Source organism: Urocampus carinirostris, chromosome 4, assembly GCF_059441175.1.
Source record: "Urocampus carinirostris isolate Australia breed hairy pipefish chromosome 4, RoL_Ucar_1.0, whole genome shotgun sequence".
Classification (NCBI taxonomy): Eukaryota; Metazoa; Chordata; class Actinopteri; order Syngnathiformes; family Syngnathidae; genus Urocampus; species Urocampus carinirostris.
In genome coordinates this window covers 3,864,490-3,890,345 of record NC_142352.1, presented here as the reverse complement: position 1 = coordinate 3,890,345, position 25,856 = coordinate 3,864,490, and the positions used below count along the sequence as shown (strand labels likewise).

The 25,856-nt window shown below is 43.4% G+C and overlaps 1 protein-coding gene and 1 pseudogene across 3 annotated transcripts in view; one reads left to right on the top strand and one right to left on the bottom strand.

The window, feature by feature from the left end:
- Positions 1-763: 763 nt before the first annotated feature.
- Positions 764-18,548, bottom strand: chrna5 (cholinergic receptor, nicotinic, alpha 5). Of its 2 annotated transcripts, none has more exons than XM_088333487.1 (8): positions 18,456-18,548; positions 18,241-18,377; positions 12,730-12,881; positions 9,833-9,877; positions 8,631-8,740; positions 7,020-7,197; positions 5,096-5,788; positions 764-1,005 (listed from the first exon to the last, which is right to left on the bottom strand). In XM_088333487.1, the coding sequence occupies exons 2-8, from the start codon at positions 18,329-18,331 to the stop codon at positions 847-849; spliced, it is 1,428 nt and encodes a 475-aa protein (XP_088189613.1). In that variant the 5' UTR covers positions 18,332-18,377; positions 18,456-18,548; the 3' UTR covers positions 764-846. The 2 variants fall into 2 exon arrangements, with proteins under 2 accessions (XP_088189613.1, XP_088189614.1); XM_088333488.1 differs by having other exon boundaries at positions 5,105-5,788.
- A 1,430-nt stretch (positions 18,549-19,978) lies between these two features.
- LOC148366673 (UDP-glucuronosyltransferase 2C1 pseudogene) overlaps positions 19,979-25,856 on the top strand; it is a 457,271-nt pseudogene continuing 451,393 nt past the window's right edge. Inside the window, exons 1-2 of the transcript XR_015850231.1 lie at positions 19,979-20,042; positions 22,625-24,382. The product of XR_015850231.1 is annotated as a UDP-glucuronosyltransferase 2C1 pseudogene (transcript). The remainder of the gene's footprint in view (positions 20,043-22,624; positions 24,383-25,856) is intronic.

Here is a 25,856-nt window from a genome sequence, read left to right as displayed (position 1 = left end):
TCTGACCCTGACCACGTTTTTGCTCTCCTGATCCGGCGCTCGACCTGTTTTCCGTCCCTGACACCGCCATTGCCTGCTACGGAAGATCCATTTCTGTATTCGGATCACGATCCGATAGCAAGTCGCTCGACTCGGTCAGTCCGTAGACAAACCTCTGTTTCTACAAGGCAAGCACTTTGACTCTGACTCCCGTCGGTCCCGCTTTTTGCACCCGTTTACCACCCGTCCGTTCCTGATTTCCCAGTTTTTCTCCGGCTACGACCTGTTTTTTGACCCCGACCACGTTTTGCTCTCCTTTCCCAGCTTACGACCCGTTTTTGATCAAGACCACGTTTTGCTCTCCTGTCCCGCCGACCGGAATGTTTTTTCCGTCTTTGACACCACGATCTCCTGCTCTGGAAGTTCCACTTCCGTATTCGGATCACGATCCGATTCTGTGAGTGGCTTGCTTCCTTCCTCGTTATCACAATAAACTTGTGGTTAACGTTACTCATCTGGGTCCTGATTCCGTTCTGGTCGTGCCAATATTGTACATTGCAAAAAATACATTTCCAAACGAAAACAAAAACAAAAAACAATTTCACAGTCACAAACCATCACAGACACCTGTCCATTTACAGCATTCAAATGATTGTGTAGTTTCCTTTTTAATAAGGGCCATCACATAGGGATTTTGTAATGACTCAGAGTTTTTTTTTATTAAGATAAATGTGTCGAATACCATGGTCTCATTTCATTGCTGCAGCATATTTAGCCTGTAGCCTGTAATTGTCATGCAAGCTAGAAAGCGTCATCACATCAGGGATTCAGCTGCCGACGCAGCTCACCTTTATGTCATGCACACCTTCAGAGGGTTCCTCCCAAATGTTTGGGAACGATGATGCTGGCCCATTTGTAGATAACTGGGATGAAGAGCAGAGCTGACCCCAACACCGACACCAAGAGGAACGCCCAGAGAAACATTCGATCCAGGACCTGGGCAACAAACTTCCAGTTCTGCACGACCTAGATCGTTAAAAGTAAAAAAAAAGTGAAAAATTGTATGTTTTAAACGTCCTTGACACTGAGTGCATTACCAATCAATCTTCTTATTCTATTTTTCTAGTATTTTATTTAACATTTATCCATGTCTTGTCTAATTGTAAACAATGCACACCAGTTGTGATCAATAAGGATAAAGACTATTCTAATATATCGCAGAACATTTTTTTTGTACTCGGGTTTAAAGACATCTAAAAGACGCACGCTTTGGTTTACTTATAAAACTAGATCGCTTAAACAAGAATGCAGGAAATCTGAAAGAAAATGGCGCGCTACCAAGGTTGAGGTTTTCCGTCAAACCTGGTGTGACAGCTTGTTTAAGTATAAAGCAGCCTTTGCCTCTGCAAAATCAGCCTATTTTTCGAAGGTGATTGCGGCACAAAAGAATAACCCCAAAATCCTTTTCGACACTGCAGCATCGCTAACGAGGCAGTAGATTATCCCAGATAGTTCTACCCATTCAGCCCATAACTTTATGGTCTTCTTTAATAAGAAGATTCAACGCATACGGGAAGAAATTTCTAAAGACAGTGTTAATACATTACATATTAAAGGGCTGAAATCTATAGAATCACGACATGATGGCTGTCCAGGGAATTTTTCCTGATTTAGTGATCTCTCACTCGATAATCTTAAACAGGTGGTGAATACTGACAAACTGACTACTTCCCTGTTTGACTTCCAGGTTCGATGATTAAAGGTCTTTTTGGGGTCCTTGGACCTTCAGTTCTGAATATTATAAACACATCACTCTCCTCAGGTGTAGTTCCAGCCGCTTTTAAGTCCGCTGTTATTAAACCTACACTGAAAAGACCCAACCATGATCCAGAAAGCTTATGTAATTATAGACCTGTGTCAAACCTATCGTTTCTTTCTGAAGTACTTGAAAAAGTTTTTGCACAGCAGCTGAATGATTTAATATCCGAGAACAAACTTTTTTAATCAATGCAATCAGGATTCAGGGCTAACCACTCTACTGAGTCAGCCCTGATTAAGGTAACCAATGATCTTCTACTGACAATGGACTCCAGCGCTTCATCACTCTTGCTGCTGCTGGACCTTCGTGCTGCCTTTGACACTGTGGACCATAATATCTTACTAGAACGGTTGGAAAAATGGATTGGTCTCTCAGGAACCGTCCTCCTTTGGTTCAGATCCTACCTCTCAGATAGGACACACTGTGTTAAATATGGTGAAATGAAATCTGAGCCCTTTAGTATTACCTGTGATGTTCCGCAGGGTTCAGTTCTTGGCCCCCTTCTTTTCAGCATTTACATGCTTCCATGATGTGACATTATTCGCAAGTATAATATCAGTTTCCATTGCTATGCAGATGACACTCAACTATATCTTCCGATTGAGGAATCTGCCACACTAAACTGTGGAAATTTGGAGGCCTGTCTTACTGAGATAAAAGAATGGATGTCACTCAACTTCTTGCGCCTTAACTCTGAAAAGACCGAAATGTTCGTTATTTGTCAATCTAAATGCCGTGACTAGTTCTCAAAAACAGCTCCGAAAATTTATAAATGTAATATCTCCCAGAGTGACTCAGTCAAAAACTTAGGTATCATATTTGACCCCGATCTGTCCTTTCAAACACACGTTAAGAATATTACTAGAACAGCTTTTTTCCATCTTCGCAAGATTGCTGTCTCAGTTGGATGCGGCATGTGTCATAAGTGGTTTGCAATAATCTGTGGTCTGTGCAGCTCTTTGAGACTCTTTGTGATCATGGCTATACAAATAAACATGACTTGACTTGACTAGATGTGGACATGATCAGATAGGACCAATTAATGGCTGTGAAGAGAAACTGTTAGAACCACATTACTGCTCATTATGTGTTTAAGTACTTCTCCAACCTAATCCTCACAGATTATCTTGTTTTTGTACTTTAAAATGATCGGATTATTCACAGAAACCATTCTCCTTGTAAATTTAATGAAGTAGGACATCAGGTCAAGCTTCACTTTATGATAACTTGTCTTCAAAATCTACCCAAAGTTGAAGTCATTGCAGCATTCTACTTATTGGGCTTGATAAGCATCATTATGTCACGATGACTGATTAATTTCACCTGTACCCGCTCGTTTGCTGCGTTGCTGGCTTCCTGATTGGTTCCCCGTTCTACTTAGGCCCAGTCCTTTCACTCGCCAGTTGTCAGTCCGTCAACAAACCTCTGTTTCTACAAGCAAGCATTTTGACTCTGACTTCCGTCGGTCCCACTTTTTTTCACCCGTTTTCCACCCGTCCGTTCCTGATTTCCCCGTTTGTCTCCGGTCACGATCTGTTTTTTGACCCCGACCACATTTTGATCTCCCGTCCCGGCTATCGACCTGTTTTTCCGTCTACGACACTACGATCTCCCGCTCCGGAAGATCCACTTCCGCATTTGGAACACGTTCCGTTTCTGTGAGCGGCTTGCTTCCCACGTCCAGCGAGCACTGGATCACGGGCGCTGCCTTTCCTCTTTATCTCAATAAACTTGTGGTTAACGTTACACATCTGGGTCCTAATTTCGTTCTGGTCGTGACACAGTATCCTTGATCTCCAATCTCATGTGTTTTTCTAAAGAAAACCTGTTAGCTGAGATTCATAGTAATGCATGTCATCCTGGTTCCTTGAAGAAGTTTTGGCATTAGGATCGGCTAGATGGCGTCTGCATACAAATGGAAGCAGCAATCAATGTTGAACTGCTGTGTTTGTTCTGCCTGGGGAGCAGTGCCTCCAAATCCTAGAGAGTAGTTAGGAATGTTAAGCGGCAAGCTGAGTTCTTAAGACAGTGAGCGGTATTAGAATACGTTTTCTAGCTGACATTTGTCTGGATCTTTTAAATGCATAGGGCATTTTCAAGCTTTTGTTGCAAGGATGAAAACTGTTGCCTCTGCTGTAAATGAAAGGTCATCCTGTCCAGATCCAAATCACACTTTTGCTTATTCTCTCTACTTATTAATGTGACTCTAGCCTAATGGTCTTGTTTGTACTTTTAAGATGTCCCTCCTTATCTTGCAACTTATAAAATTAAAATGCAACTGCAATAATTTATGTTTATAAATGGTTGCTTAAAACATGGGCCACCATATTCATGAATTCTTTTAAACATGCCCAAGATTTTGTACCCGTTTTTGATCCCGACCACGTCTGCTCTCCTGTCCCGGCTATCGACCTGTTTTTTCGTCCCCATTTTTAAAACAACGCCAAATACAGACCTTTTTCTTTTAAAAAATACATTCCAGAAGTTGATCTCTACCCTTTATAAACTGTAAAGGGTTACTATACAGATTCATTGTTGGGATGCATTTTGGACTATGAATGAACAATTCATCAATTTCAGCTTTTTAATATCACATATTTTTCAATTTTGACTGTCCTTAAGAGACAAATTTGTTCTGACTTAAAATGACATACAATTCTGTCATGATTACTGATGTGACTAAGCTGTGCCCGCTCATTTGCCGCCACCCGCTGCGGGTTCTGATTGGCTCCCAGTCACTATTTGAGTCCTGTCAATCCCCTGTTGTCAGTCCGTCTGCAAACCTCAGTGTATACCAGGCAAGCCTTTTTCGACACTGACTCCCACCTGTCCCGTTTTTGCTCCCGTCTGTCTCCGACTACGACCCGTTTTGATCGTGACGTCTGCTCTCCCGTCCCGACTTGCGACCAGTTTTTGATCCCGACCTCGTCTGCTCTAGTGTCCCAGCTTATGACCCGTTTCTGACCCCGACCATGTTTTTGCTTTCCTGTCCCGGCTATCGACCTGTTTTTCCGTCCTTAACACCGCCATCGCTCGCTACGGAAGATCCACTTCCGTGTTCGGATCACAATCCGAGTACGAGAGCGAATTCCCGCCTAGCGAATGCCGGATGGTGGGCGCAGCCCTTTCTCTTTCCTTTAATAAAACCTGTGAGAAACGTAACGCAATTGGGTCATGTTTCCGTACTGGTCCTGACATAATTCATCAGTTAATTGACAATATAATCACCAGATTAATCAAGTAATACTGTATTTTAAAAGCTACGTGAAACGAATGCAGTTAAAATAATAGACTCACCTCTCTGACCTCATTTTCTTTCACGACGTGCATGGTGATGTAGCGGATGGAATCCAGCGCAGCTTGAATGTTGTGTCTGGTGTTTGAGAGGCCGGGCTCAGCCGTAAAATCCCTTATCATCCCTAATGCCAGCACCCGTCCCGAGCGCACTTCTCCTGCAGTCCCGTAGCGGTCCACATGGCTGCGCATGCACAGTAACTTGGGCAGGCGATGGAGGAAAATCCTGCGTACCCACGGCGCCATGCCGTGATGTGTGGAGGAGGACCGGTGGTGGACGTTGATGGCAAAGACAGTGATGACTATGGAGAGGGTGACGAAGATCATGGTGAAGACTAGATACTCTCCGATGAGAGGGATAGCTTTGGAAGAAGAAGGGATGATCTCCTCAATGACCAGCAGGAAGACGGTGAGGGACACTAACACAGAGGTGCAGAGGGAGATCTTTTCACCACAATTTGAAGGAAGGTAGAAGACGAGGATGGTGAGGAAGGAGAGGCCGATGCAGGGGACTATGAGGAAAAGAGTGTAGAAGAGCGGCAGCCGGCGGATGATGAAAAAGTAGGTGATGGTGGGATAGAGAACGCCACCGTCAACCCTCAGACCCCGGCTCCCCGTTGCCTTCACAATCTCCCACTCGCCGTTGTCGAAGTAGTCCTGCCTGTCCACGTGGAAGTCCTCCAGAATCACGTCGACCTAGAAAGGAAAGATCACCTGCCTCCATCACAACTGATGTCGTCGCCTCAATTTATGAACCAACATTTGCCATTTCCAATTAAACTTGAATGTTTTGCTGAAAATGTTTTAATTTGGGTTTACAGTAATCCCTCGGTTATCGCAGTCAATGGGGACCAAAACCACCCGCGAAAAGTGAAAATCCGCAAAGTAGCGACGCCCCTTCCAAAATGCTTAAAAAATATATATATTTTTTTTTTTCGTTAATTATTTTATTTTATTATTATTTTTTAGACCTGCGAAGCTCTGAACCCGCAAACGTCGAACCGCGAAGTAGCGAGGTCCCACTGTATGTACGATCTTTTAGAAGTTGAAAGCTTTAGGTACTTAGGTTGTGATGTGGCTGCAGTTGGTGGAATGGAGTGTGAGGTATTGCACAGAGTGAATCAAGGAAGCAAGGTTTTGGGTGCTCTGAGGAGAGTGATGAGCAACAAGAGAATGAGTATGGATGTGAAGAGGGGACTGTATGAGAGTCCGATTGTGCCAACTGTGTTGTATGGTGCAGACACTTGGAGCCTGAATGCAGATTTGAGAAGGAAATGAAATGTTTTTGAGATGAAGTGTTTGAGGAGTATGTTAGGAGTGACAAGATTGGATAGATTGAGAAATGAAATTGTGAGAGACAGAACTGGAGTAGTAGTGGAACTGAGCAAGCGTGTGGATAAGAGAGTACTCGGTTGGTTGGAAGTAAATGGAAGGAGACCAAGAGGAAGGCCGCGATTGACGTGGATGGATGGTGTTATGAGTGCTCTGCAGGAAAGAGGTCTGAATCTAGTGGAAGCTAGAGCTCTTGTTGGTGTTAGGAATGAGTGGGGAGGTGTTGTAAAAGGATAGTGGGATGTTTAGACGTGTTCTAAGGGGATGGGCAGGGCACCTGTATGATGCGGCAGGGGTAAACCAGTGAAAGCTGTCGGGCCCTGCTGTTGAACAAAAGAGTGTGTTGTGTCACCCTGACCCGAGTGACATGGCCGTTTTCCAGTGTCCCGTTTCATCTGGAGGGACAAAAGCATGACCAACTTGGGTGCCTAACCTGTTTGGGTGTTCGGGCATTTGGGTTGGCCATGGTCCAAAAATGTTTGTGTGTGTTTTATTTTCTTTTGTTATTGTCTGTGTTTGTCTTGCTGTCGGTCACCCCTCTTGAGGGATATGACCAAGGTAGATAGATAGAATAGATGTACGATCTTTTAATCACCTGGGAGCCGTCGTAAGTCCACGAGCCAAATTTCATGGAGCAGTTCTGCACATCGAACGGGAAGAAAGTGACATCGATAGTGCAGGCGGACTTGTAGTTGGCAGGAGGCGTCCACAATATGGTCCCGTCATACCTGACCACCGCCTTGGTGACTGTGCCCTCGAAACGACCGTCTGAACTGTTTTGAAAATTGAAGATCCATTGCATACAAACAACACGTTTTATATATTGAAGTGTTAAGTCTAAACCAGGGGTCAGCAACCTTTTCAAGTGTGGAGTGCCACTTTCATTTTTTCTTGTCGATCAGTGTGCCACACCAAGATCAATGACTCGCTCAACATTTTTCTTTTATATCCGAAAGAGCAGAAGAGGACGGGCGCTACCGTAAAGCCTCTAAACAACACGGCGCGCAACTGAAAATGTCTAAATTTCAGGTAAAAATGAACATTTTAAAAAAAATAATCATTATTATTTTGCCGTGCGCTCATGTGACACTGGTTAACCCCGTGTCATAGATTGCCGACCCCTGGTCTAAACCATCCGACTTATGAATGTACTGTATTTTCCGCACTATAAGGCGCACTGGGTTATAGGGCGCACCCCCAAAAAATATTTTTTGGTCCTATATTTTCCATACATAAGGCGCACGGGATTATAAGGCGCTACAATGGGAACGTCGACAAAACAGTCAGATAGTTCAGTCAAACTTATTACCCCCTTAACATTCCGAAAGCTTGCAAAGAAGCAAATACGTGTCTCAGACATGTACGGAAACAGTGTCTGTACGATGTCACCAATCACTCAAATGCATCGTTCCAAATATCATTCGGAAGGTTAAAGTCTTGGGATTCAAAGAATGCCAAACATTTCTTAGTTTCCATTTTATTTTTTGCTGGCAACTGTGTGGACAGCAAAGTAAGAATTTTATTGTGCAGGGAAACAGGGTTCTTTACTGTGCATATGACAATAAACACTTTGAATTGAATTTAGTTTAAAAATAGACTCATCACAGAAACATCAAGATCGTTCTAAAACAAGATGCCGGGAAAATATAAAGCAGCATAGCTCACCTAAGTTCTTTTGCAGCCATCACGTTCATTAATGATACGTAACCATGGTCTTCTTACAACAGTGAGTGTAGTAAATACAGGAGAGTAAAATATTTACAAACACAGAATAGTAAAAAATGTTTTCTCTATGCCGTAGTGCAACCCAACGTGTGATTCACGTTCGTCTTTTTCGGCCAATTGCAGGCTTTGTTTCGCCCCTTTAGCCTATGCTAGCCTGTAAATGATAAAAAGGATCCGCCCCCTTCACCTCCGAATAACTTTAGCCAATAGTGACTGATTCAAATGATGATTGACACATTGGTTAGGAAATGAAACGTCGGTATATAAATCCCAGCATACAACGCGGACTACTAGTTGGCGGCTGCTTGCCTTAGTTGCAAGACTTTGCGACTTAATATTAATCCATATATAAGGCGCACTGTATTATAAGGCGTATGGTCAGCTTTTGAAAAAAATAAAGGCTTTTAGGTGCGCCTTATAGTGCGGAAAATACGGTACTGTAAATACATCCTCGGTGCATAGGATTCAAACAAATACTTACTTATCATAAAGCACAACATCAGGGAGCCACAGCCGGTCAGAGGGCACTCGTATCGTCGTGATGCCCAAGTAGTCGTCAGGGTCCCATCTTAGCTTTAGGTCAGTCCATTCCTGCCAAACAGACATTGTAAAAAAAATGCAAGAACTGCTATGATAGAAATATGGTATCTTCTTGGGTAACAAAATAATATTGAATCTTAAAACGTTACATGTTTTAGAATTGAGAGCATTGATGTTCTAGCATGTATATTATGCGCGTTACATGTGGATACTTGGTGGCTATAATTCTTGAGAACAGACTAAGCAATGGGGCAGCCTGTGAAGTCACTTTATCGACGACAGAAGTGCATTTAAAGGTGTGGTGCGTGGTTTAAAGTGTCCTTAAAATGTTGAAAGATAAATATTCGTGTATACTAGGCAAGCATTTTTTGACCCTGACTCAAGCCTGTCCCGTTTTTTTGCTCCTGTTTGTCTCCCGCTACGACCGCGTCTGCTCTCCCCGTCCCGGCTTACAACTTGTTTCTGACCCCGACCTCGTCTTGCTCTCCCAGTCCCGGCTACCGACCAGTTTTCCGTCCCTGACACCGCCATCGCTCGCTACGGAAGATCCACTTCCGTGTTCGGATCACAATCCGAGGACGAGAGCGACTTGCTTCCCGCGCCCAGCAAACACCAGATCGTGGGTGCAGCCCTTCCTCTCTCTTTCAATAAAACTAAACTAAACGTGGTAAACGTCACGCAAGTGGGTCCTGTTTCCGTTCTGGTCCTGACAATATTCACAAACACTGACTTCATATTGAAAATATATTTGACATATGAAAGGTGCAAAGAGATATCACTGTTCATTCAGAGAAATACATTGTAACCAACAAAATAATGTCACGGAAAGCTATATCAAGGGGTGAGGAATATTCAATTTGTTCTTTTTTTGCAGCCCCTTACCAGGAGGCAGAGTCATCTCTATTTCCAGGACTATAAATCACTCTGAATTATAGGTCACACTCTCGCGAACAAGGAAATAATTCATACTGGACAATACAGCTGTATGCAGCCCTACTAAAATGTACACATTATTGTTTAAAAAGCAGAAAAATATACACAAGCCATGCGAATGCCAATAAGATAAACAACTAGAATACCAACAATGTATTTTGATTGAGGTTACAAAATCCTAGACAATAAAAATTTAGGAGTTCCACTTGCCTGTTTCATCCATACGTTGGTGGTCATCAGCTGGTTCTTCTCATCCTGAATAGTGAAAAATCATCATAAGCTTCCTTTTGATTATGTTTTGATCACTGCTCAAACAGACACCGCACAAAAAACAAAAAACAAAAAAAAAAACTTAAAACTCGGGCCAACACTACCTCATACGAATATAATGTTACTCATGTCTTGTTCTTGCACATGTCGACTGCACTACGTTTAATGCTCAAATTGCACAATGTCTGACCATTTCCTGTTTCATGCTGACTATTTTTGCACTATGATGACTTTGCACCAAATGCAATATTGCACAACCGTTACGATACCAACGTTATCACGACAACCCTGTATGTAACATCCCACATGCCGACATTTCTTGTGTAAATACCATGTAAATTATAACTATAGCCTTATCCCCCTTGTCTTATAACATTATCTTCTCTGTTCCTTTATCTTCTTGCTCATACTTCACTATGAATGTGTAAAACTGGAGTGTCATGCCCAATTTCGTTGTCACAATATGTTAGCCCATTTGTAACAATGACAATAAAGGTATATTCTATTCTTCTATTCTATTCTATATGTTTTACCTCTGTTCATTAAATACAAGGCTACAATGAATTCAATATCGACAACCTTGATAAACAATCGAGAGAACAAACGGGGAAAGAAGAAGTGCTGAGGGGGAGAAGCGGTCCAAACGATTTTCTGATTGATCAAATCATGTAGCCAGTTACTATAACAAGGCATTACATGTAAAATGAATCATTCAAAGAAAAAGAAATGATAATGAAAACTTCATATGAAATCAGATAATACAGTAAATGTAGGCTTATAATGTATTATCACACCATTTGTTTTAACGTAATCACACACAAAATTAAAATACAATAATTTAGATAAATGGATTCTTGTATGTTGTCCGTTTATTTTTATTTTTTTGGGGGAGGTGGGGTTAAGATTTTTTTTTATTAATTCGTGGTCAAATATGGTGAAATGAAATCTGAGCCTATAAGTGTTACCTGAGGTGTTCCGCAGGGTTCAGTACTTGGCCCCCTTCTTTTCAGCATTTACATGCTTCCATTAGGTGATATTTTTCGCAAGTATAATATCAGTTTCCATTGCTACGCAGATGGCACTCAACTATATCTTCTGATGGAGGAATCTGCCATACTAAACTGTGGAAATTTAGAGGCCTGCCTAACTGAGATAAAAGAATGGATGTCACTCAACTTCTTGCGCTGTAACTCTGAAAAGACCAAAATGCTAGTTATTGGTCCATCTAAATGCCGTGACTTGTTCTCAAAAACTGCTCTGAACATTGACAAATGTAATATCACCCAGAGTAACTCAGTCAAAAATTTAGGTGTCATATTTGACCCGAATCTGTCCTTCCAAACCCACGTTAGGAAATGACTAGAACAGCTTTTTTCTATCCTCGCAACATTGCTAAAATTCTCCCTATGCTGTCCAAGTCTGATGCGGGGATTATAATTCATACGTTTGTTACCTCCCGTCTCCATTACTGTAATGCACTACTCTCCGGTCTCCCAAAGTCCAAAATCAAGAGCCTTCAGCTGGTACAAAATGCAGCAGCGAGGCTTTTAATTAAGACAAGTAAGTTTGATCACATGACCCCGATTTTAGCTAACCTGCATTGGCTCCCTGTTAGCTTAAGATGTGATTTCAAGGTTCTGTTGGTATTGGACAAAATCATGCATGGACTTGCTCCCTCATATGTAAGATTTAATTTCGGCCTATGTTCCGGTCTGGAGCCTTCGCTCTGAAAATGCTGGTCTACTAGTGATCCCAAGAGCCAAGAAGAGATCCGCAGGTTCGAGAGCATTCTCCATTTGGCCCCCGGTGCTGTGGAATGCTCTTCCCCCTGAGATTCGATCTGCAACCTCAGTGGAAATGTATAAATCTAAGCGTAAAACACACTTCTATTCTATCACATATGAATAACCTATATTTTATGTTGACAATATCTGTGTATTATTTGCCCTCATGTAGGTTTTAAATCAGGGAATGGTGTCATCATAGTCTGTGGTTTGCAATTATCTGTGTTTTGTGCATCCCTTTGAGACTCTTTGTGATTAAGGGCGTAACAAATAAACATGACTTTGTCGTGTCCAGCATGGTCGCCGCGGGGACCGGCTGGCCCCGCCCCCTGGGCACCAGCTGAAGCAGATCGCCTAATTTGCGCGTTTGCTTCTTAAGGGGGGTTTTGGGTATTGCGGGTTGCTGGTTCATTGCGTTTTCTGTTCTGCATTATTCTGTTCTGTCTGTCTTGAGGAAACCTGTGTTTGCACGTTTTGAGTTAAAACCTGTTTTGTGAGTATCCCTGGTCTTAGTTCTGAGTGCAAGCCTGTTTTTGTTTTGTTTTGTCCATGAGTGTTGGACGACTTTTACTTTGCTAAATAAAAGTACTAATCGTTAACGCAAATGAGTTCTCCCTTCCTGCCTCCTGCCTCCGTTCTGGTCCGGTCTCCTGACAGACTTGACTTAAATATGAACATTAAGAACTTGTATATAAAGGTCCAATATGACTTGGCATTTCTAGTATGATTTATTAATGTAGCCTTGAATCAATTGTGCTTTGTATTCCCTCTCGAAGGTTAGAAGGCTTGACACGTTTTAAGAGTCATTGTACAAGCTGTTCCACAATTTTGTTCCACTGCAAGTCATAGAGAAAGATTTTTGCGTAGTTTTTGGTCTTTGTTTTTAGAGTTTGTCATTTTCCCCTCATTACTTATCCTAATTGTTTTTTCTCTGAAAATAGCATTGTACATTTACTGGTAATCTTCCGTCCGCAGCACTATACATAATCTGAGCAATTTGATATCTGATCAAATCATGTCACTTTTGCAGTGTAATACAATGTTGAAACTCACCACATCAACTAGCTGGGAGATGGCCAGTCCGAACTTGACGCTTATGGTCTGGTTCAGGTACTCCACCGGACGGACCCATTTCTGGTAGTTTCCAAAGAGGTATTTGAACAGCTTGTCTTCGGCTTTTGCATAGGAAGAAAGTGTGGGAACCCCTGAGAGCGATGGGGAGATATTTTAACAAACTATGAACATGACAAAAACACCAATCACAATCAGAGAAGATGATAAATACACAGATATATTTTTTTTTTCGTGACAGGGAAATACAACATTTTTGTTGCATATGACCTTATTACGACCATACTACCTGGAGAATGCCCAATCTGTCACGGTTGCCCATTGCCCTCACTTGGGCCCGTTTGTTTGGCGCCAGCTGCTGCCCGTTGCCTGATTGGCTTCCCTTCTATTTAAACTCAGTGCTCTCATTCACTCCTTGTCAGTCCATCAACCAACCTTAGCACTTGAAAGACTTGTATTTGGACTCCGTCCAGTATCTTGCTCGATATCGATCCCGTCTGTCCCGTCCTGTCCGGTATCTTGTTCGTGTATCAAGTATCCGGTATCGATCCCGTCTTTCCTGCCCAGTCCGGTATCTTGCTTGTATATCCAGTATCTGGTTTTGATCCTGTCTGTCCCGTCCTGTCCGGTATCTTGCTCGTGCATCCAGTATCCGGTATCGATCCTTCCTGTCCCGTCCTGTCCGGTATCTTGCTCCAGTATCCAGTATCGATCCCATCTGTCCTGCACTGTCCGGTATCTTGCTCGTGTATCCAGTATCCGGTATTGATCCTGTCTGTCCTGTACTGTCCGGTATCTTGCTCCAGTATCGATCCCGTCTGTCCCACCCTGTCCGGTATCTTTCGCGTGTATCCAGTATTTGGTATCAGTCCCGTCTTGTCGGGTATCTTGCTCGGGTAACCAGTATCCGGTATTGATTCAGTCTGTCCCGTCCTGTCCGGTATCTTGCTGTAGTATCCAGTATCCGGTATTGATCCTGTCTGTCCCGTCCTGTCTGGTATCTTGCGGTTGTATCCAGTATCCGGTATCCATCCCGTCTGTCCTGTCCGGTATCTTGCTCCAGTATCCTGTATCCCGTATGTCCGGTATCTTGCTCGTGTACCCAGTATCAGGTATCGATCCCGTATGTCCCGTCCTGTCCGGTATCTGCTCGTGTTTCCTGTATCTGGTTTCGATCCCGGCTGTCCTGTCTGGTTTCGAACTCGTCTGCACCTGGCTTCCTGTTTTCCCGCGACCTGACTTCCCTGTCTCACTCCTTCTGCCCAGCGAATCGCTGGCCTTTGTGTTCCCGCGCATGACTGCCCCGTTACCATAAAATAAAGCTTGTGTGAAAACGTTAGGCGTCTGGGTCCACCGTCTGTTTGGGTTCTGACACAATCTTGTGCTATCTTGGAAGCTAAGCAGGGTCGGGTGTATTAAGTACTTGGATGGGAGACTGCCTTGTGGTACCAGATGCTGTAAGCTTAGGGGTTGGCACGTCTGTGGCACGGTTCTGAACTCATGGATTCTAAACCAGCTACCAGCATTCCTGTGGGGAGTTTGCATGTTCTGCCCGTGCCTGCGTGGGTTTCCTCCGGGCACTCTGGTTTCCTCCTACATTTCAAAAACATGCATGGAAGGGTAATTGGAGACTCCAAATAATCCCTAGGTTTAAAAGCGCGAGGGAATTGCCTGTCTCTGTGTGCCATGCAACTAAATGGCAACCAGTTCAGGGTGTCCCGTGCCCACCGCCCAAAGATTGCAAGGATGGGCTCCAGCACCCCCGCGACCCTACTGAGGATAAGCGGTGCAGATAATGGATAGGTGGATGACCCTATGAAAGAAATGTCTCAATGGAAGCGCACACTCACTGCCTGGCACGGGTAACGAGGAAAAAACTCTAAAGCTATTAATCCCCCTCAGAATGACCTATTTTGTCTTTCGCACTCAATTTATAGTCAGTGGGTCCCACATTTGCAGCCTCTGCTGTCGATGCAGACAAGCAATTCCATAATTAATGGGACTGTTATTCACCCATTCATCATCTTTTCAAGCTCCCCTCCTATTAGGGATGTTCCGCTTGGCTGAGGCCTTCAAATCGATAAGGGGATGGCTGGCAAGTAGCTCGTGCTCTCCGCAATCTAATTAATGGCAACATGATGCTGCTACCTGTTTTATCACAAAAAGCATCGATCTGAATTCAAGGCATCGTGACACTTATGTGGACCTACGGTTTTTAACTCCTCCCCTGCAATACAAAAATGTATTTTATATATTATCTAACAAATAATTTGCAATTTTTATATGAAAAAATCAACCCTCCCAAAAACGTTACAATGTAAGAAGCAATATTAGACTAATAAAGACTAAGGCAGATAAAAAAAATACCAAGTAAAACATGGAAACACTTTTGAGTTAGCACAGACTCGAAAATACGCTGGAATGGCCAAAGTCTCATGAAAATTTGTACTGAAGGGCACACATGTCAAGTCAAGTCATGTTTACTTGTATAGCCCTTAATACCAAAGAGTCTCAAAAGGTTGCACAGACCACAGATTATTGCAAACCACAGACTATTATGACACCATCCCCTGATCTAAAACCCAAATAATACTCCTTACATGTGTAAGTGTAGTGAATCCAACTGTGTAAAATATTTACGTACTCCAAAACTCGCGATAATGCCGACAAATTAAAAAAAAATCCGCCAAAAAGAATCTCTGCATCTATGGAGGTTGCTTGTTGCTCGCTGCCCCATAATTTCCCATGTAGACTGACCTAAGGTGTGATTCACATCTTTTTCAGCCGGTTGCAGGCTGTTTTACCTCGCTTTAGCCTATACACGCAAACACACTAATACATTAAAAATAAAGAAGCTATCATGCTATGATAAATTTTCTTGGATCATATACACTGAGCTCCTTGGAAAAGAATAAACACAAATGGAAATGTGTGGGTGTATCCCTTACCACTAGGATGGTAGGGGCATAATTTCCTGTAGTATGTCTTGGGCAAGTACCGACTGGTGCTGCCTATCCCTCTCTAGGGCTATAACTGTCCGTGTGCCCGCTCATTTGGCGCCAACCACCGCGGGTTCTGATTGGCTCCCTGACACTATTTGAACCTGGTCCTATCAATCCCGTTGTCAGTCCGTCTCCGAACCTCAGTGTATACTAGGCAAGCCTTTTTCGACCCTGACTCCCACCTGTCCCGTTTTTGCTCCCGTCTGTCTCCGGCGACGACCTGTTATGATCCTGACCACGTCTGCTCTCCCGTCCCGGCTTACGACCTCCTTTTGTCCCCGACTTCGTCTACTCTCCCGTTCTGGCTTATGACTCATTTCTGACCCCGACCGCGCCTTGCTCTCCCAGTCCCGGCTACTGACCCGTTTTTCCGTCCCTGACACCGCCATGGCTCGCTACGGAAGATCCACTTCCGTGTTCGGATCACAAATTGAGTGCGAGAGCGACTTGCTTCTCGCGTCCAGCGAACACCGGATCGTGGGCGCAGCCCTTCCTCTTTCCTTCAATAAAACTTGTGAGAAACGTTACGCAATTAAGTCCTGTTTCCGTTCTGGTCCTGACAGTAACATGCACATTTCATGATTTTTGAGGCAAAAAGCGGAAAGTAAGAAACTCTGTAAATATACTTAACATAGACAAATAAATTAATAATAAATCTCCATTGCTGATTGAAAGTGTGCAGGTTAAAGATCTTGAATTACATGAGTAGCATTTTCACCACATCCCATTGTTTATTAATGGCAGCCGTGACTGCTCATTGACTTTCCGTTTGAAGGTTTGGAGTTTTGAGTCTATTGTATTAAGGTTTTTCAGGCGTTCAGTCATTGTATTTGGATTTTTAAGCCCTTTAAACTGTCGGCATCGTAATAGGAGGTAAAATTATTAGGGGTGTTATGTACGGAGAGCATTTTTTTGTGCACTTCAATAAAATAAAATCATCAGAGGGGTAAAAGAGGTTGATATTAAGTGTATATGTTTACAGGAAGGGCAACACGGTGACGCAGTGGTTAGCGCGTGAGCGGCACAGTTCTGACGTGACGAGACCTCCTGTGTGGAGTTTGCATGTTCTCCCCGTGCTTGTGTGGGTTTCCTCCGGGCAATCCGTTTTCCACCCACATTCCAAAATATGCATGTTACGATAATTGGCCGGTCCCTGTGTGCCCTGCGACTGGCTGGCAACCAGTTCATGTTGTTCCCTGCCCACTGCCCGAGGATGGCTGGGATGGGCTCCAGCACCCCCGCAACCCTACTGAGGATAAGCGGTGCAGATCATGGATGGATGGATGTTTACTAGAAATTGATTACTCGCCAGGGCAGCACGGCTGCGCAGTGGTTAGCACGTGTGCGGCACAGTTCTGAGGTCACGAGATCGAACCTGTCTGGAGTTTGCATGTTCTCCCTATGCAGGCGTGGGTTTCCTACGGGCACTCCGGTTTCCTCCCACATTCCAAAAACATGCATGTTAGGATAATTGGCCGGTTCCTGTGTGCCCTGCGACTGGCTGGCAACCAGTTCATGTTGTCCCCTGCCCACAGCCCGAGGATGGCTGGGACGGGCTCCAGCACCCCCGCGACCCTACTGAGGATAAGCGGTGCAGATCATGGATGGATGTTTACAAGAAATGGATTACTCGCCAGGGCAGCATGGCGGCGCAGTGGTTAGCACGTGTGCGGCACAGTTCTGAGGTGACAAGATCGAACCTGTCTGGAGTTTGCATGTTCTCCCCATGCTTGTGTGGGTTTCCTCCGGGCACTCCGTTTTCCTCCCACATTCCAAAAACATGCATGTTAGGATAATTGGCCAGTCCCTGTGTGCCCTGCGACTGGCTGGCAACCAGTTCATATTGTCCCCTGCCCACAGCCCGAGGATGGCTGGGATGGGCTCCAGCACCCCCGCGACCCTACTGAGGATAAGCGGTGCAGATCATGGATGGATGGATGTTTACAAGAAATGGATTACTCGCCAGGGCAGCATGGCGGCGCAGTGGTTAGCACGTGTGCGGCACAATTCTGAGGTGACAAGATCGAACCTGTCTGGAGTTTGCATGTTCTCCCCATGCTTGTGTGGGTTTCCTCCGGGCACTCCGGTTTCCTCCCACATTCCAAAAACATGCATGTTAGGTTAATTGGCCGGTCCAAATTGTCCCTGGGTGTGAATGAGCGAGCGAATTGTCTGTCTCTGTGTGCCCTGCGACTGGCTGGCAACCAGGTCAGGGTGTCCCCTGCCCACTGCCCGAGGATGGGCTCAAGCACCCCCGTGACCCTACTGCGGATAAGCGGTGCAGATAATGGATGGATGGATGTTTACAAGAAATGAAATACACGCCATTTCTTGAAAATCATGGCAGGGCTTGGTCCCTGCTTCTCTCACATACCAAAGGGTTACGGTAGCAGCAATAAAGTGGATCATTTCTGTACCCCGATAATCCATGTTCCCGACCCCCCAGCTGTTCGATTGTTTTCGGCATCGCCGGCATCGGCGGGTAACTTACGCAGCGAGTGACACAGGTGGCAACAGTGCAGCAGCGGCAACAGCAGCAGCAGCGCTAGGGAGGAGGCGGCCGCCCCCCTCGCTTTCAGCATCGTCTCAAAGACGATGCTGAAGCATCGTTGGCGCAGGAGACGGAGGCTGCATTTAAAGAAAATGGTAGCATCATCAAAAACACATTCACATGAAAGGTGAAATGAAAGCAGCGTGGATGCATACCTGTCTTTGAGTGACGTCAATGGGCAGCGATGTGATGCTCACTGCCTCTTTCCTCTGGCTATCTCGCATCTTGACTCCAGAAGCACCACCCCCTTACTAGGAATCCCCCCCCCCGACACACACACAAATACAATGCCCCCAAACCCCTCATTTTCCTCTAAGTCCGTGAAGTGACCTCATCTTCAGACACAATCCACTCGCATATCTCCCTGCTTTAAGTAATACTATTCACTATTCCCACATCAGGGTTGGGTAGGGTTACTTAAACTGGATTACTTTCAATTACTTTTGGATTACTCCAATAGCAAATACAGTAATCCCTCAGTTATCGCGGTTAATGGGGACCAAAACCACCCGCGAAAAGTGAAAATCCGTGAAGTAGCGACGCCCCTTCAAAAATGCTTAATAAAAAAATCTTTTATTTTATTATTCTTTAGACCTGCGAAGCTCTGAACCCGTGAACTTGGAACCACGAAGTCGCGACGCCCCTTCAAAAATGCCTTAAAAAAAAAAATAAAACATTTTTTTTTTTAATTATTTTATTTCAGTATTATTGTTTTTTAGACCTGCGAAGCTCTGAACCCGCGAACGTGGAACCACGAAGTAGCGACGCCCCTTCAAAAATGCTTAAAAAAAATAAAATGAAAAAAAAAAATATATATATATTTGATTTTATTACTATTATTTTTTAGACCCGCGAAGCTCTGAACCTGCGAACGTGAAAACACGAAGTCGCGAGGTCCCACTTTATGCTAATAAAAGACAAAAGAAACTAAATATGAATAAAATGATGACTCACAACACGTGGTAAGCTTTCTCTCCTGGCTTTGATCTCCGGCAAAACTAACATAAAATGCAACAGAAACAAAAGGAAAATAAATCCAAACAGCTTGCCAACATCATTTTTGCCGTTCCATGTATTCAATTACTGCCCAAGCCTGCACACAATTTAGTCATTTTATTCATATTTAGTTTATTTTGTCTTTTATTAGCATATTTGGTATTGGAGTAATCCAAAAGTAATTGAAAGTAATCAAGTTAAAGTAACCCTACCCAATCCTGTATATGTATTATAACCCCAGACTTGTCTATTACCTGTAATAAAGAGGACCTGCCATTGACTATTAGAATTGGCTCGGACTCATCCCTCAACATTTAACTTATTTCATGTTACCCGAGATAAAATCCAAGTTATTCAGTCACTAAAATTTCAAGATAACAAACAGTAAATTAACCGGTTCTAAATTTACACGAAGCAAAGGGAAGACATTTTTGTGTCCAATACGCGCTGAGTTTAAAGACTATCGGAAACAACGGTGCAGCGCCGGAAAAGAAGCCAATTGATCGGGAAATAAGAATCGTTTTCAACCATTTCCTCATGCAGTAATTCTAACAATGACATGTAAATCATTAACTACGTATCTTCGCAATAGAACCCTCCTCTCCGACTATATTTGCCCACACAGTTGACTGACGTGCTTCCTCGCCCACCGTAAGTGAACGTTACACGGAAACCACTGCGACTGTCTGAAGCGCCCGTACAAAAACACTCGAGTGGATGGAAAGAGAACACGTCACAACTGTACGGTACGTTTGCAACGTTAGCATGTATTTGTCTTCGTAGAGTAAACTACTTAGGCAGAAAGTTTTAAAGCAGCAATAACGAACAACCCTCTAAAACGATTTTTTTCGAAATGAGAGTGAAATAAACCGTTGCACAAGAAAAAAACTACCCAAACTAGGTCACGTGTTTCCAGTAAATAAACAATATGCTGTGTGACATTTCATAACACGTAATATAATGAAATTGTGAATGTATTTAATTGCTGTTAAAAGTGTCGATAACAACTCATTTTGTTGGGTTATAATATAATGAAATTGTGTGTTTAATTGCTGTTAAAAATGTCGGGAAAATTGGTTAAAACGTCGTATTGTCAGATATAACGAAATTGTGAATATGCTTAATTGCTGTTAAAATTGTCGAGAAAAAATGTTCAAACCTCACATTATTTATTTGCTGTTAATAGTGTCAATAAAATTGTTCAAACAAAAAAAAAAAATACCTAAGGCGTCCCTGGCTCGATTTGTCCCCTGAAAAAACAACCATTTGCAATCGCCCTCGACTTTGAACTGTCTTTCCTTATTCTCGGATCAACATTCTTAGTGAATCAGGGAAGCAATATTTGAACGCAGATTTCAGAAGGAAATTGAATGTTTTTGAGATGAAGTGTTTGAGGAGTATGTTAGGAGTGATACGATTGGATAGATTGTGAGGGACAGAACTGGAGTAGTAGTGGAACGGAGCAGGCGTGTGGATAAGAGAGTACCATTGGACATATCATAGTGCAATAAGTGGATGAGGAACGAATGTTCAAGATAATCTACAGAGCGGAAGTAAATGGAATGTTTTTGAGATGAAGTGTTTGAGGAGTATGTTAGGAGTGACAAGATTAGATGGATTGAGAAATGAAATTGTGAGAGACAGAACTGGAGTACCGTATTTTCCGCACTATAAGACGCACCGGGTTATAGGGCGCACCCCGAAAAAATAGTTTTTGGTCCTATTTTTGACATACATAAGTCCAACTTATTACCCCCTTGACATTCCGAAAGCTTGCAAAGACGCAAATACGTGTCGAGAACACGTGCGAATGCGGTGTCCGTACGATGTCACTCAAATGCATCGTTCCATCATTCGGAAGGTTAAAGTCTTGGGATTCAAGAAATGCTAACCATTCCTTAGTATCTATTTTCCTTTTCGCTCGCAACTTTACTGTGCATATGACAAAAAACACTTGGAATTGAGTTTAATTTAAAAATAGACACTCCATTCCATCCATTATCTGCACCGCTTATCACAGAAACATCGAGTTCAGTCTGAAACAAGATACAGGGACAATATAAAACCCGGAGTAAGCTCACCGAAGTCGTTGTGTTCATAATAATGTGCAGGCAATGTCCTCTTATATCCGTGAGGGTAGTAAATCCAGGAGAATAAAATATTTACCAATACAGAATAGAAAAAAATGCTTTCTCTATGCCGTCAGCCACATGCTATACGCATTCATCTTTTTCGGCCAATTGCAGGCTTTGTTTCGCCGTTTAAGCCAATGGCAGCCTGTAAATGATAAAAAGGATCCGCCCCTTGACCTCCGAATAACTTTAGCCAATAGTGATCGATTGAACTGATGATTGACACATCTTTTTTGGCCAATTGCAGGCTTTGTTTGCTGTTTAAGCCAATGCCAGCCTGTAAATGATGAAAAGGATCCGCCCCTTGACCTCCGAATAACTTTAGCCAATAGTGATCGATTCAAATGATGAGTGACACATTGGTTAGCCAATGAAACGCCGGTAAATAAATCCCAGCATACACCGCGTACTACTTGGCGTTCGGGGGAAAATCTAGTCGGCGGCTGCAAGTTAGTTGGAAAACTTTGCAATTTTAAAATTGATCCATAAATAAGGCGCACTGTATTATAAGGCGCATGGTCAGCAAAATAAAGGCTTTTAGGTGCGCCTTATAGTGCGGAAAATACGGTAGTAGTGGAACTGAGCAAGCGTGTGGATAAGAGAGTACTGGGTTGGTTGGGAGTAAATGGAAGGAGACCAAGAGGAAGGCCGCGATTGACGTGGATGGATGGTGTTATGAGTGCACTGCAGGAAATAAGTCTAAATCTAGTGGAAGCTAGAGCTCTTGTTGGTGATAGGAATGAGTGGAAAGGTGTTGTGAAAGGATAGTTGGATGTTTGGACGCGTTCTAAGGGATGGGCAGGGCACCTGTATGATGCGTCAGGGGCAAACCAGCGAAAGCTGTCAGGCCCTGCTGTTGAACAGAAGAATGTGTTGTGTCACCCTGACCCGAGTGACATGGCCGCTTTCTCCTGTTCCGTTTCATCTGGAGGGACGAAAGCATGACCAACTTGGGTGCCGAGGTGCTTAACTTGTTTGGGTGTTTGGGCATTTGGGTTGGCCATGGTCCAAAAAGGTATGTGTGTGTTTTTTGCTCCCCCCCCTTTTTTTTAAATTTCCTTTGTTATCGTATGTGTTTGTCTTGCTGTCGGTCACCCCTCTTGAGGGAAATGACCAAGGTAGATAGATGGATAGATAGATAACATTCAAAAAGATCACAACGCTGATTTGATTCTAGTTTCCTTTTTTTCCCTTAGATGAAGCTGGGTGGCTCCTGCATCACCTTGCTGCTCTTCATCCTTCTCCCCTGTGCCTGTCAAGGAGGAAACATCCTGGTCATACCCATTGAGGGCAGCCACTGGCTGAACATGGACATTCTTATCCAAGAGTTGCACTCGCATGGGCACAACGTGACCGTCCTACGGCCGAGCAAGACGTGGTACATCAAGGATTCCGCTGCCTACTACATCACCATCAGTGTTCCCGTGAAAAGGAGTTTGGACCAAGATTTCATCACTGAGCTGGTTTACACCGTCATTGAGTATGAAAGGGGCTCACTTCCTTTGGTCACTTTTTTGTATTTAAGCGTGGGAATGTTTGATAAGTTCTTGGAAGCTCACAAAACGGTGTCTGAAATAACGACAGCTACTCTCGACAACACAGACTTGATGAGAAGATTAAATGACAGCAAATTCGACCTGTTGCTCACTGACCCCTGCTGGGGTGGTGGCACCATTGTGGCCAAATATCTAAACCTGCCTTTGGTGTATAATGTCCGTTGGATTATCGCCATGGAAGGCCACCTCGCTTTGGCCCCGTCGCCACTCTCTTACGTTCCTATCACAGGAACCGGTCACACGAACAAAATGAGCTTCCTTGAAAGGGTCTTCAATGTCTTTGTGTTTCTAATCGGCTATACGCAACATAACCTGATCCTCAAAAACACGTACCAGAAAATATGCGACCGATTTTTGGGATCTGGCATTGACATGCACCATTTGCTTCTTGCTGCTGACCTGTGGCTCATGAGAGTGGACTTTGTCTTTGAGTTCCCTCGCCCTACCATGCCTAACGCCATCTATATCGGGGGCTTCCAGTGTAAACCTCCCAAGCCTCTACCAGACGACCTGGAGCAGTTTGTCCAGAGTTCTGGAGAACATGGCATCATCCTCATGTCTCTAGGGACTTTTGTGAGCGAACTTCCTGCAGACTTGGCTGATGCGATCGCGGCGGCTTTTGCCAAGCTGCCCCAGAAGGTCATCTGGAGGTACAAAGGCGTTAGACCGACCACCCTGGGAAACAACACCCTCGTGGTGGAATGGATGCCACAGAATGACCTCCTCGGACATCCCAAGATGAAACTCTTCGTGGCGCACGGTGGGACAAACGGTGTCCAGGAGGCAATTTATCACGGAATTCCCGTCGTAGGAATTCCTTTGTTTTTCGATCAGCGGGACAACCTTTTGCGTCTCACGGAAAGAGGGGCGGGTTTCGTAGTCCCATTAGCCTCGTTGGATAAAGATGACAACTTCCTGAAGGCCCTACAGGAAGTTCTTACGAATCCATCCTACAGGGACAATATGCAAAAGCTGTCCAAGCTGCACAGAGACCAGCCCATTCCACCGCTCGACAACGCTCTCTTCTGGATTGATTTTGTCATAAGACACAAGGGTGCAGCTCACCTGAGGTCAGAGTCCTACAAGCTGCCCTGGTATGTCTACTATAACGTAGACGTTTACCTTCTCATCTCTGGAGCTGTCCTCATTGTACTTTTAACAATTGTGGTTACAATCAGGTGTTCCTGCTCTGTTTTATGTCATAAGAAAATTAAGCGTGAGTAGATTACTCACACAGGTTCATCTCTCTCACTAGTTCATGCTTGCTGTAATATTGGAAGAGGCCACCTAACAATGGCCAACCATAGGCCACCATGTAATGCTTGGTCAATTTGACGGCAAAAGCAGGACAGAAGATAGTCTGATAGGGCAGTCAGGTATTTTTTCTTGGGGTTTATAGTCAGTTATTTGTATAGCCCTCAATCACAAGGAATCTCGAAGGGCTGCACAGACCATCGACTATTGCAAGCTACAGACTATAATTACACCATGCCCCGATCTAATACCTACACGAGGGCAAGGAAAAACTCAAAAACCTCAGGATGAGGAAAATAAAGAAACCTTGAAAAGGGACCATAGTGAAAAAAGTATGGTGGTAAACATTTCCAGATTATGTATAAAATACTAATTTAATTTAATGTTTATATTGGCATTTATATCTGAATTACAAAATAATCAGTTGACGTAAACGACCACTTCCTTTCTGAAGCAGAGCCATGATTGGTCATTAGATGAAATCTGAGCGAATTTTATCCATGACGTGGGGTGAGGTCCATGTCTGGCACGGCCATATTTACTAATAAAGGAACTTGTATCTTTTTCGTCATTAAATTGGCAGAACAAGAATAGTCAAGTCATGTTTATTTGTATAGTTCTATATCACATGGAGTCTCAGAGGGCTGCACAGACTATTGCCAGCTACGGACTATTATTACACCATCCCCTGATCTAAAACCTACATGAGGGCAAGGAAAAACTCAAAAACCTCAACATGTGGAAAATGAAGAACCCTTGAGATGATACAGCACATGATGAATCCCCCTTCCAGGATGACCAGGATACAAAATACAAATTTGAATACAAAAGTTTAATTGTGTAACCTTAACTTATGAATAAAGTCTATAAGCTGCTCCTTTTAAATAAAATCATCAATAGATAGCTAATCTTCCATAATGAAAACTATTTCAATGCCATGTCAAAAAAGATACTGGATGGCTTGATTTAATAATACTAACACTTTTTCTATTGTGTGGGACCGAACTGTGCACCATATAAGAATCCTTGGTCTCACTAACGCCCCCTGCCATTAAGTTAAGAGAAATGCGTACCCCACTTTGCAACAGCACATTAATACATTACGTCCTAATCGTATCAATAATATTGATGATTTCATGTGAAAATTCTGTGATTTTTAACAAGAAAATTAAAAATTGTGAAGTTAAGTAAGAAACAACTACCACTGAATAAATATAACCATTTAATATATTTTTTATTTGGTAGTTTGCATAATGCATTGAAAACAAGCTAAAGAAACAAATGTTGATATCTTCAAATTAAGGAATTCTGAGTAAATATGATTTATTCTGAATGCAACTCTCAATACTGATATCTTATGGTTCATAAAAATTCAGAAAATTAATCTTATCTGTGTCTTGTTTTAGATCATGATATATAAGTAACAACTCCCAAGTGTAAAAAATTGTGCCAATAAAATGAAAGGTAAATCCAAATTGTTGTCATGATTACTGATGTGACTCAGCTGTGCCCGCTTCCTTTGCGCCAACTGCCGCAGGCTCTGATTGGCTCCCAATCACAATATGTACCCAGTCCTGTCTGTCCCCTTTTGTCAGTCCGTCTGGGAACCTCAGTTAAC